At 38.6% G+C, this 13,916-nt stretch overlaps 1 protein-coding gene across 2 annotated transcripts in view; it reads right to left on the reverse strand.

The window, feature by feature from the left end:
• SLIT2 (slit guidance ligand 2) overlaps window positions 1–13,916 on the reverse strand; it is a 355,443-nt gene that overhangs the window by 325,654 nt on the left and 15,873 nt on the right. For both annotated transcript variants that reach the window (XM_070398759.1, XM_070398751.1), the window contains exon 4: window positions 11,135–11,206. In XM_070398759.1, coding sequence (XP_070254860.1) covers window positions 11,135–11,206 — 72 coding nt within the window. The remainder of the gene's footprint in view (window positions 1–11,134; window positions 11,207–13,916) is intronic.

The following is a 13,916-nucleotide window of genomic DNA, read 5'->3' on the forward strand; positions in this document are numbered from 1 at the left end:
AAAACAAATACAATATTTGTATTTGCATGTGGCCCGCGGGCCGTAGTTTGAGGACTCCTGTTGTTAAGTATAGTATTTGTATTTAGAACAGCCATTCCTATTTTTTTAAGAAACAAACCAGGAGACTTTATCTAAAATAAATCCTGGAATCTCTCTTTTTAACTTCCATAGTTTCCAAATTATCAGTGTATAAAAGGTCAACACTGACTTTCTCAGTCTAAGTACACATCACTGGCTTTCTTAGTGTAAAAGCAAGGCATTTATCTTATGTTAAATGAAATTTCCTATAATTTCCCTCAATGTTTATTCTCCAAGCATTTTTAATATTCACAGAGTATTTATGTTTCTCTAGCTCTTAGTATCTCCACCTCCCAAACACACCACACACACACACACACACGGTAGGTTTGGAATATTGGTTGGCATAATGAACAATATTATTTAGAATATACTGGGTATCCAGTATGTGAAATAATCAGGTGTTGTTTCTCCTCTCTTATTCTATTTCTAGTTCATACTTTTAAACTTCCAAGCATTTTGTATCTTGCAACTACCTCAAAAGCAAAGTGTAGATCGTTATGTAACACAGATAAAGTTTAAAGCAATGTTCCCACATGGGGGTTTTTGTTATTAGAAAGTGAGTGGAGAGGCAGCTTTGGGAAGAAAATGATCAATGTGGGTCAAAACAGAAATGAGGGAAGTTTTAGAAAAAAAGCTGAAACTTGATAGAAGTGAGGAGAGCATATAACACTGTACAACGTGCCGATGGAATGCTCAGCAGTATTTTCTAAATGAGAGTCTAATTCTTGGTTCAAAGCAGGGCTTTCTATTAAGAGATTGTAATAACATTCAATCCTCCCTGCACTCTTTTACCATGAATAACACAGAAAGGCAGGTTTTATCCCGAGGCATCTGAATTTAAACTTTAAAAAAAAGCATACACTTTTTTAGTTTCAGTATGAATAAAAATAGCGTACTTAGAAAAACTACACTTAATGGCATGCTCATTTCTGGAAAAATTAAGAAAGATTTTGCTTTAACAGCATGTCTCCAGTAAATACTGTTTTTTAAAGTTCCATATATTCAGTATGAAGTGGCATATCCATATAAAATAGGAGGAATAACAGATATAAATTCTAATACTTTTAGAAAAATAAAGTGTCACCAAGTGTTCAGAGTGTGCGGCTGCCTTTGAGAGAGCATATTATATTTTCCAAATGTTAATAACTGGCCTCAAGACATTTTTTCTTTTGAGGTCATTGTCTTAATAAAGATCAAGAATAAATTAATACATTTAATAACGTCTAATCTTTTAGTACTGGTGAAGTGAATTTGAATTCTTATATTAATGGCTTCATTCTCCCTATTGTCTATATATAAACCTCTTTCATCATATGATAGTAACTGGCTCTAACTAAATCATCATGAAAATATAATAATAATGTACCCCTTTCCTTCCACAAAATCTCGTTGCCTAGCATTACCTACTTTAAGCCTGATTCTTTAAACACTATAACTATAATGGTAGTTTAAAAATGTAAAATATTTATAATTAGTATTATAAATGTATTAAACTTAAGGTAAACTGTCAATTTCAAATGTCTTACAGTAGAAAGTTTAGAACGTAAATCAAATAATATTTAAATATTAAATGTTTACACAAAAATAAAGTGTTCAATTAAGACTTATTTTTTGTGTTAGTCAAAAACTTGAAAATTAAGTACACCAAATTTTAAATGTAATTTAAATTAATATTTTAGAAAAAAAGGGTCAAGGTTAAACTGTTTGTCTTCCTTAAGAAGTTCATAATGTCTTTTGTGTCTCTACTTGGAAAAAAAAAAAAATCTCAATGAAACTTGGATATTAAAACCTCCCAGGAAACCAACAATAAAAGCCACTAAGAATTTCACAAGTTTTCCCCCCCTCAGGTGTTAATTAAATGATCATTTAACACCGAAATGTAAACACAACATTTTTATCTCCTGACAGCACAGCCTATTAAAATCCGGGGTAATAAAAGTCTTGGTGTTAATGCTCTGAACCAAGTTCCCACAACACTCTAAGATGCCTTGTCGTGTCTAAGGTTAAGCATGTAGACACAAAACAAAGCTTGCGCCTACTCGACTTCCAGTCCAATTTTCCCATCGCCCAGTGACCTAGGTAACACTTGGAGCAATAAAGAATAAATTTAATTTCTCCAGCATTTTGTGAGGATTAGGAACAATTGTCGGCTTGCAATGACTTTTTATCCTCAGATTCTTTTTCCGCCCGAGCATTCCTCCCCGGTCCTAAAAGAGAATCCTGATGGTTTAAGACACAGAACAAACAGAACTTTAAATTAGGCTTTTTTTCAATCAATTGGAACTGTTGGAGGGGAAGCAATCGACCTTTCTCTGTGGTTCTCAGCTATTCACATGCTTCAAGCTTTCATCTCTCACTAGTAGAAAGAACCTATCATGACGGGGCAAAGCTATCTTTTCCCATTCTGTTTCCAGACTTATTTATTTCTCTTTTCTTTTTTTTAAATACTGAATCCAGTTGCCATACTTAGCTGTACACATTCATGTGGGGGAGGCACAGATGTTCTCTTAATAACATTTCACACAGCCATGTCGGACCCTAGACCCTGGCTGTTGCTATCGACAGGACTTTTTACTTTTCTTTGCTTCCTTCTGTAGAATTTAGGATTGCTTTCTGTGCATTTTTTTTTTAACTACTGCCTAAAATTTCTTATGTCACAATTTATTAGATATTCCCTATAAAAAAATTCAGTGATTGCAACTAACTTGGTTATGGGCAACAGGTAATGAAGGGACAAACACCACCTTCATCTGACTGCGAAGCTCATGTTTAGGTTAAAAACAACAACAAAACAAAACGAAACTAACTTCTGGCTCAAACCTATTTCATGTTGTTTATATCCAAAGCGTTTAAAAGGTTTGCAATTTGCACTGCATTTAGACATAGTGTTTAGTCTAAAAATGTACTTTTAAGTCACGTGATGTTTATTAAAGATCACAGAATGTTCCATAGATGAAAACATATTTTCATGTTACAAGCTACATTGATAAATTATCTCATATTGTTTCAAAAATTGAAATTTTTAATTAGCGATAAAAATGTTCTTTAGCAACATATGTAAATCTTCTTAACTTTCAGAATAGTCTAGTCAGAGATCCTAATTCATACTTTTCCTGCATTGTGCTATTCAGGAAAACACATCATTAAAACAACAACCTAAATACGTGACTAACATAAGCAGTTTCTGAGTCACAGTCTCTGTTACCATCCCCGTTTCATTTTATGTAGGAATTTTAAAACTACATGAACCATCAGCTGTGAGAGGGTAAGAGATCTTATTAAGAACAGTCTGGCCTTCATATACCTCATGTGGCCAAATAAGGAGAAATAAAATGGTACAAATGCACATCTTATGTTAATTTATAGTAATAAAAAAATTGTCTATGCTTATGCATATGTTATTACACTGAGAATAAATGCAAGAACGGGGTGATTTGCTGACTGTGGGCAAGTTGCAAGGACATCTGTGTGACTATTACTTGTACTTCAGTTTGCAAGGAGAGGATGATGATAATACAAACGCAATTCCTACCATACTTGAAAGTTGACAATGTTCTTTTGAATACAGAATCGAAATTATCACTTGGAATATCCTCAGGAGGTAAATAGGATCCTTCACATTTTACAGACAAGGAAACTGGACTCCACAGGAGTCAACCTATTTCCCAAGACAGCAGAGCCACTAATGGCTGAGGAGGCCCCGGATAGCCAGCGCGTTACACCACCGCTCTCACAATATCAGGTAACTGATCTCAGTGTCTTAAAACGTAATGTAAAGAGAACGAAAATGCTGCGGACCCCTCTTCCTTAAAATTAATATTTATGTAAACGTCAGTCACCAAACTATCTTCTTGAGATGGCAATAGCAATTTTATGACTTACAGTCAAATTTTAAAATACCCCCTGATGATGTGACTCCATTGGCATCTTTTTGATGTGAAAACCACATACTTTAATCCATGTTTCAGGAAACACAATCACTCTCGCAGATGAACTCTCTATGCTTCGATGTACATATCACAGGTCATACGTTAGCCGTGGCTGAGGCCCACAGACACCACATATTATGTGGGGCCGAATAGTATGCCACTTTTTCTCCCCAGCATGCATCACTGTGTCCTCCAGATTCAAGTTAGGACGCCATGGGTATTTGTTGGTGGAGATGGAAACATTTGCATTTGGGAAAGCAGCCCTCTAGACAAGTACGGGGAGTAGGAGAGACCCTTGCACTTGACTTTCCTGTGCCTTGAACGATGCTGTGGATTTCATGCTCGTAGACAACTCTATGGCGGGCAAGAGCAGAAACCTGCAAAGTTGTGACTTTCTCCAGCAACACGTCCTCTAATGGAGATTGCTTTGAAGTAAAAACTATCAACATGAGGCCTGGCCAAAATCTCAAATACAATCTTAATCCCCATGGGATGCATAACTTCTAAATCCTAGGATTACATGTTGCTCTAAAAGCAAAATTAAAAGTAAGTCCTATTCAATGGCCTGCCACCCCCCCCCCCTTTTTTTCATAGCAAATGGGAATGGCCACTGTGACATGTATACAGATACCCCCATATCAAGTCTTTTGTCCACCTTCTTATAAACAAATCTTCGGTTATGTAATCTCCTTAAATTAAACCCTCCTCATATATCTTTATTTTTTTTTAAAGTGGCAAGAACAGAGTCCCTTGGGCCCAGATACTGATTAATAAGTTACTTAATAATAAGGGCCTTGGTTTTTTTATTCACTGACAGTTAACACTTTGTAAGTTTTATCTCACTTACTGGTTCTTTGTTTCTAAAGCTAAAGAGTCAACCTGTTCTTCTTAGCAAAATGCCAGTGCTAACAATGCAGGTAGCATCTCCTTGCGCGGGAGGGTCACACAGGCACTGCCACCTCTGAGGAACTTTTCTCCTCCGCCCGTGAGCTCTTGGACAGCCCCAGCTATAGCACGCGGCTGCAGCTCTCACAGCAGCTCACTAGATGAGTAATGATGTCGATCTGGCTGGACAACGGTAACCGTAGCAACTGCAACCTGCAATTCCTGCACAATCGCGGTCGGATTTATGGCGGCTGGGGCCAAAGAGGCCAAGAGTACAATGCCGCAGGAAGCCGTGGCACCTGACGCCGCCGGGCGCCCGCGCTTCCACCAGAGCTGGCAGAAATTAATTCGAGGGGAATTTGTACTTGGTCTCCGCGGTTGTATTCTGCTTTTATCCCTAAATATAAGACTCTTATGAGACTACATTGACATCAGAGAACTGGGAGGTTCCTTTTATATAAGTACAGTATTATATTAAATCGGGGTAGATGTTTTGCTTAGGTGAAAAAATAGGTTATTTTGATTTGGCTGTGTCTACCAAAACCCTCCTACGGTTTTGAAAACTTAAGGGGACTAAACATTTAATTAGCCAATATATCCTTTACATTGAACTTGGTGCTCCATTATTCATAATGCCTTCCCAGTGTTACTATTTGCTCATGCAAGTTACAAACCCTGAGCCCACAGAGATTGAATTCAATACATCAAACACTGAGAGCCTTCTAAAGGCCAAGCCTTATACTAGACCTTGGGGATATAAAACAAAATGTTTTCATAACACATGTATACCAGCATTTGTATGCATTGCATGGAAAAAGAAAACTAAGTTAATAGTTGACAAGTATACTACTGGTTATATCTGGGTGGTGAAATGAAGAATCATTTCTACTTCCTCTTTTCTATTTTTCTGAATTGTCTGAGCCTTTTTGACCCAAACATGTGTTACTCTTATCAATATTAAAAATCAAAAACTAAGGCTCCTTCTATGGGACTAAGCAAAAGGGAAAAAAGACTGCTTAACTGTGTATTTGTTATACTTTGCAAATTCATTTCTAGCATCATAAAACAAAAGGTTATGTTTCCCTCTAAAAAAGTCCCAATTATTATTATCAAAAACAACTTTGAGAATCTGAGATCCTATATGATAGCAAATAAATGGACCTGACCAATCAAATTCAGCAGCCAAACTCTATTTGTCTCAGGTAACTAGTCACTGGGGCATAAAAAAGTCCTTAGATTTAAAATTAGTATCTATAATGTTAGATAATTTCATGGCTCTGAAGCTCCCTGGGGAATAATAAATGCCACTTAAGAACCGGAAATTAAAAAAAAAACTTTGATTCAAATAAGTAAAGAAAATGAATCATGGGACCCATGTATTTATTTTTGTTAATTTTGTTTTGTTTTGGTAGATACAAGTGAAAAATGAGTTTTTGCTACATGCGTTGGATACTTAAGCTTATGTTCAAAGCCTGGGTAAATATAATAATACCGAAAGAAATAAACTGAAAACCACAAAGCAAATATTTATAACCAAATACTCCACCACAGGGCTGCCAGTGAAATTCCTCTCTAATAAGCCCGGCTTAGTAGTTGTAAACTCAAGTTGAAAAGTGTGAATCACTCCCTGGTAAGTCACCTTTCAGGTGACATTTCTCAGGAAGATTTGTATATGCTACTCATGGGTATAATTAATTGCTACTCACACATTTCAATCAATCGTAACTGACCATTTCAAAAGCCACTGAAAAAGCTGTCAGTTAAACAGCTCCAGATAGCTCTAAACATAATTTTCTCCACTCCTTACACTGATACCAAAAATGAAACTTCGGTTTTGGAGGAGGAACCAAGGAGACGATGGAGTATCTACATACCTGAAGAAAACTATGCACTTTCTCTTTTAACCTCCAACCTAAGGCCCTCTACTTCCCCTCCACTTACACTTTCCATCTGTCAACAAGTGCTTGTAATTTTATTACACTGTCCTGTAGTTTATGCAGAGTTGGTATTATTTTACAGAGTTCTGTTAATGGACTGGATAAATGGTAATGCTATTTAAACTAGTCTCTTGCTCCAACAAACACAGCTGCAACTGTACTACTATTTCTGAGCAAACATCTTGACCTGAACATGTAGTGCTCTCTCAACCCGTCCAAAGAGAAATTGGAGCAGACAGCAAAGGAAAAGCATATTTGGCCGCTAGCAGCAACCAACCGTGTCGAATCATAATTCATATACAGTGCGCCCTCTCTTCCCTTCAGACTGCACTGAGAGTCCAAAGGGTAGTCCGTGTGCTCTTCACCTGGCATCTCATGTTCAGCCAAGAGTCAAATGGTGATTAGTCATTACACAAGTGCAACAAATATGTACACACTCAGGGGTGGGAAGAAGTAGGCTTGCAGTTGTGAGTATGAGAAACAGAGTTTATCCTTGCATTATTATTTATTAATTAAGTATTGCATTATTTATTATTATTTACCTATTTTTGCCCACCTTTGTCATTTCCAGTACATCAAACTAGCTTTAATCTAAGCAAACAATGATAAAAATCAAACATCAGTGTATGAACAATATATTAAACTTGTATCATTGCTTATATATCCTGTAAAATTGTACTAAGTAAGGATTAGAGATACAGTAGGTTTGGAAAAAGAGAGATGTTAATTAGCATTATGCAACCATTTATAACGAGAAATTAAATTCTAAGTGTGTTTCTTTCATGAATTCTAGATGTGTATGCCTTTATTACATCACATAATAGGGAAACTATGGATCGATTAATATGCACATGCAATAACCAGTCAAATACTTCCCCTGTCCCCAAATATTTTCCCTGTTATTTGTCAAAAATCCTACATCCTTTGTTTTCTGGCTGTGAAGGGAAGCTTCATTTTTATTTATTTTTTTCCCTTTATTGATTAAGATATTACAAATGTGTCCTTATCCCCCCAATGTCCCCTCATCCCCCCAATCCTGCCCTCACCCTCACCTCCTGTTGTCCTAATCCATTGCTTATATGTATATGCATGCATACAAGTCCTTTGGTTGATCTCTCCCCCTCACCCCCACCATCCCCTATCTTCCCTCTGAGTTTTGAGCATCTGATCGATGCTTCTCTGTCTCTACATCTGTTTTTGTTCATCGGTTTATGTTGTTCATTATAATCCACAAATGAGTGAGAGCATGTGATATTTATCTTTCTCTGACTGACTTATTTCACTTAGCATAATGCTCTCCAGCTCACACATCTACATACAAAACTGTCCTTTAAAATGCTCATTTAAAAATGAAGCTTCCCGAAGCCCATTTTCCCACTTGTTAGAATATTTGCTTAGGGTGAGCTAGTAGGCACCTGTATCATCTAAAGAAAATGTGAACTTACGCCCTTCCTCTTGGAAATTACACTAACCAGGCAGTTGGCTTCCCAAGCTTTTGTTCCTTTATTTATTAACAATTCTTAATGGTGGCTGTTTAATTTAACTAGTGGTCCCCATCATAAACAACTGGTCTCATGTAGCTTGTGAGTAATCCTCTCAAGAGAAAGATCACTCACTGCTAACAAGCCACTAAATGGAATCCAAGTGAGACAACAGCACCTCAACTCAAAAGAAGATTCCTGATGTGAAGATGCTGAAAAACATGACACCTCCAAGTTTCTAAGTGTATGCAGTGTCTGTGTCAGGTGTCAACCCCCCAGGGATTGTAAACATTGAGCCATCAAGGGCTAACTTCAGGAATATCAAAGCAGTCAAGTCCTACTTGCAACCAGTCCCATCTAACAAACAAAACTTTACTTTCCCTCACTCCCCAGGGGGGAACTTGGAGCTATACAGGAAATCACAGCCCTGACCTATTGCCTAGCTAATCATTTCCCATTTTTAAAACACTTTTAAATAACTGAAAATCCTTGCCTTACAGTTTCAAGGGTTCTCTTTCTTTAATTCACTTATTTAAGGTTTGAAGTTTCCATCATTCATAGAGCAACTTAAGTTACAAAATTATAACAAACCATTAAAGAAAATCCCCTGTGATATTGTACTATGTGATATTGTAAATAAATAAATAAAAAGAAAAGGGAAAAAAATGATAACTGAATATGGTTGGCTGGTAGAGGACTCCGAACTGGATTATACCACCGGAAATGAAGACTCTTAAAAAAATTAACCCAGTACTTCTAAAAAATCAAACTTCCTGTTTCTCAGAGATAGTGTTAAGTTTCTTCACCTCTTTGGCTTCATAATTTAAATACTAAATGACAGTCATTCTGTTTAAATTCTACTTTCAGAGCTTCTTAGGAAATGGACACTTTCCTAAACAATGTGAATTGTTTCTAGAAGCACACAATTAGCAAAGTGGTAGTTTAACAGTGCTCACTGTATACTAGCCTTGAACCCAAAGCTTCCAAGTCCCATCAATCACCCAAAATTAAAGCAGAAATAATACTCTTAACCCTGTTTCTATGATCCTTCTTAGAAACTAAGCACAAGCATTATAGGCTAGAGACTCGGTGCATGAAATTCGTGCATAGGTGTGGTCCCCAGGCCTGGCCGGTAATCGAAGCATGGCACATTTGGTCTCCAGAGGGCAGTTAGTGACTCATATTGGTCTGGCAAGAAAGGGCAGGTCCCAGCTGACCTCTGGGCCCTGGGCAGCACCTGGGTCCTGGGGCCCCCATGTGCCCTCCTCTGCCTGAGTCACAGCGCCTGAGTCCCCCTGCAGAGATGTGGTGAGAACGGCTGAACACTGCAGGCCGGGGCACAGTGTGGGCCTCTGGGCTGCACAGCGGCGCCACACAAAAGCCAGGCAGGCAGCACACTCTCTCCTGGCCACATGCTCTCTCCTGGCCGACGCCTGCCATGTTCTGCACCACCTCCTGGTGGTTAGCACATGTCATAGCAAGTAGTCGAACTCACTGTCTCCAGGTTGAACTCCCAGTCGAACGACTGCCCGAGGGGACAATTTGTATATTAGGCTTTTATTATTTAGGATAAGGATCAATTTATATACATACATATAATCTTTATAACAGCTTACATCCTATTTCCTGGGTAAAACTAGTCCAGAGAGAATTACTGTTTAAAAAGGCAGTCCCTGGGCTTCTTTCTTGGATTTTTTTTTTAAATTTACTTAACGGAGTCAATTAACCAACAGGGAATACAAAGCCGAGAAATACTGCTAGGTGATGGGTTCTCCTTGCAGGTACAGTATCAGGAAAGTCAGACTCTGGAGGAAGATCGGGTGTGTTGTTAGCAGGCCACACCATTCCTGCTGGGGAGATTCTCTCTATAGTGAGCTGAGGTACCAGGAGGTCCCCACAGATCCTGGCTCCCCTGGGGGCAGGGCTGTGGAAGGACGGTCTTCCCTCTTCCGGAATTGACAACAATACTGAATTTGTAGGCTGCGGAGCCTTGGCCACAGAATCAAGTTCAGAAAAGAGCAATCCCTACACACATGGCCATATGGGGCTTCCCACCATCCCGGCAGGGGCCATCCTGAGCAGATACAGCCCAACATTTTTCCAAAACATCCGTGAATATCAGTAACTGCTGCGATGTATTTTCCCAACACTGTAGCTTATCGCCCATCTGCACGAAATCACTCCCATGGCTGAAAATCTAATTGTAAAAGCTTTCAAAAGTGTGTTTTCACTATTATATATTAGGTCAACGAACAAGCATTTCAGGGAGGAAAAACTGATCCTGCCTAAAACTCATATTACACCCCTTCCCAAGTACTTCAATGACGTACTTGATACGAAACCCTTAGTCATTCAGATTGCAAAGTCTGGAATTCTGGCCTTAAAAGGAACATATAAGAAGAAATGTTCAGTCCTTTTTAAATATCTTATAATACAGAAACAATGTTTAAAAAGCTAACATTCAGAACCCCAACTTGATAAGGAAACGAGGCCAACTTCCCCCGAAAAAGGAGTGTGGTGGCATTTTTCCCATCAGAACCGAATCAAGTGTTCAAAGAGAAGTTAGATAAATCTCCTCCCCAGCATCATATGAGCAAACCAGAATGCTACAATCACAATAACACATTCATAAACAAGGCAATGCTAAGCAAACAAAACCACTGCAATCACTGGGAAACCAACCTGAAATTTCCATTGAAAACAAAGGCAAACTCTTAATCCATGAACCTAGTGATGAATACATTCCAAGAAAGCACACAGAAACAAATCCGAAATACATTTCATAAAACACAAGGTACAGTAACCACTTCGGTCTACTTACAGCCTGTAGAGCTTCGAAGTCCCAAGAAACAGCAACTCAGGAAACAGCTGAAGGTGATTTCTGTTTAAACGCCTTTTGGAGAAGAAAAAGAAAAAAAGCATATGTTACACAGAAAATACCCAACAATGAAACTTTGATTTGGTAGTGTCATGCCTCATCCTGTTTTGCAGGAGAGAAAGAAATGACATTCAAGAGAATCCAAGCATTGCAAATCAAAAGTTGGTTACACCTTTTGTTATATGAGTCTTTAAGGCAATTTTCCATTTTGCTTACTCAGATCATGATTACTGGGGCTACACACTCACATCCCGTGCAATATCAGTCAACCAGAATATACACAATGAAAAAGGATTTGACTCTGACTCTGGTGGCTAGGTAAGGAGAGAGTTCAGCCTTCAGCAGAAATATCACAGTAAGTGGCGCCCTAAAATAATTCATACTCTGTCCCAAAAGGGCTATGTTATCAGCCAAGAAACTGTGGGGAGATGAAACTCTCAATTTCATTAGCTTTTCATTTAGTTCAGGGGAGGGAAACCTTTTTTCTGCCAAGGGCCATTTGGATTTATAACACCATTTGCAGGCCATACAAAATTATCAGCTTAAAAATTAGCCTGCTATATTTGGTCAAACATTTAATTCACCCCTAATGCCTTGCCAGGGCCAGACCAAATGACTTTTCAGGGCCCTATATGGCCGGTGGGCCAGATGTTCTGATTTAGCTGCAGAAAGAAACGTGTGCAAAAGTGTCAGTGTGATAGGAAAAATCAGAGGAAAACCAAAAGTTCAAACCTGAACCCATAGTTCTTGACCCTTGACTGAATTTGATACTGACTTATTACTAATTGGTGTCCCAGATGCTTAAATTATGTTTTTAAAATGTTTAGCTAATATTATAATGATTTAAATGTTTTAGAAAAGAATTTGATTCCAACTCTAACTAATTTAAGTCTCAATGCTATGTAACTAAGTTCTTTTAAATCATGCACTCTTGCTAAAGAGTGGGCCAATTCCGGCCTAGATGTATGAATACTCCAACCTCATTCATTTCAGGTGTACAATTTAACATTTCAATAAAAATGAATTTGTATTACTCTGCTTTTCCCAAATTTGAATAAAATGATGAAAAGCTGATGCAAAATTCACACTTAAATGACATACAAGCTGCTATAAAGCACTAGAAAAGGGTAAGAAGTCCCAAAAACTACTGTCACACTGAAGAAACTGGAGGTATTTCATAAGTCTTAAAGATAAATGTTCAGGGGACAGTAAAGGAAGGCATATCAATCGATGGTGACTTATTTAAATGGTCACCGTGGTGTAAGCAGAATTACACATTTGGTCTCCAGAGGGCAGACATGGCCAAAGGATTATAACTCTTAAGAAAGTAGATCATGGGAAAGACCATTCTAGGAATCACAGATATTAAGAAATGGAATGATCTGCCTGTAAGACTCCCAACTTCGTGTCCCATATTCATTCAGAGGCTTCCCGATTTCTTTTTTCCCCCCTACAAAGGGTGTAGTGACAAGAAATCCTGCACGAGGTGAGAAGTTGGGCCAGGTGGAGTTCAGAACCTCCTCCAGCTCTAAAATGCCACGAGGCTACCACGGCAACCACAACTTTCATTAGTGACTCATACTGTGGAGAAGTTGGTCATCTCCGGAAACATTCTCAGCACTTAATAAAATACATACTCATTAAAAACATGCCAAGATAAATAGGGGGACATAGTGGGGGGTAAATATCACAGGTGGGTGTTCCCCAGCCATGAGCTACTGCTCTAGGTTCTGCTGTAAGACTCCCAACTTGTAACAAGTGTTTGATAAATGCTGCCTTAGAGAGCCTATGTAAATATCACATTTCTAGTGGTTCTCAATAGCTAACACATCACATGAGCTTTCTTACACTAGTTGTTACGAATAAAGCACATAACAAGGTTAACGCTAAAGTGCAACAGAAGCTTCCATTTATTTATTTTTATTTGCTGAGCCTGACTCTGAGGAAGGAATGCTCTCAGAGTCTACTACTACATGATTGTCATAAAATATTATTTACTTATAACTTGTTATATTTTTTAAAGTGGGTTACAAAGATTCACAAGAGTAGGAATGAGAATTTTTCTAGGGAAGCAGCCAGTCTTGGAAAGACCCCCATGTTCAAGAGCCAGCCCGGATTTCTGAACGACAGAGATGGACTCTCATCATCTGAACCAAACCATCGGACTAACGAACATCATCAATGATTCTCCAGCCGCTCTAGCACACTCCTTCCAGCCCTGTCCCTGCAGAGGCTGCTCTCTGTATGGACTGCTAACTCTCCCTGTTCTCCAAATGGCCCTTTCTTACATTCTCTGTGAAACTCCCCTGATTCCTCCAGTAGTTTGTTCCTTCCTTTGCTGCAATCTCACATCCCCACACCATTTGACAAGTAAGAGTCAGTCATGCTGCATTATAGGTACTCACTCCCACTGGTCTGTGTCTCTTCCAGTATAAAGATGGCATCTTTGTATTCTCTCCCTTCTTCCCTGACACTCAGTAGGTTCTAGGAATGAGAACAGACTGCTCTTTTTGCATTGTGATAGAATCCAGCAAAGCCCTGGCATATGTATTTTAAATTCGGCCAACTTTCCTCTGGCCTGCTCCCTGGGCTTTATGCCCTGGGTGTTACATGCTCTCCCATGAACCTACCTACTGCCACACCTGCCCTGTAGAGCAATTACCTCCTTTCCCTTCCATCCACCTCCCTCCCCTCTGCCATTCTTAATTACAATCTACAAACTGGA

Source organism: Myotis yumanensis, unplaced genomic scaffold (genome assembly GCF_028538775.1).
Source record: "Myotis yumanensis isolate MYYU_CA2020_CCGP unplaced genomic scaffold, mMyoYum1.0.hap1 SCAF_1, whole genome shotgun sequence".
NCBI classification, from domain to species: Eukaryota; Metazoa; Chordata; class Mammalia; order Chiroptera; family Vespertilionidae; genus Myotis; species Myotis yumanensis.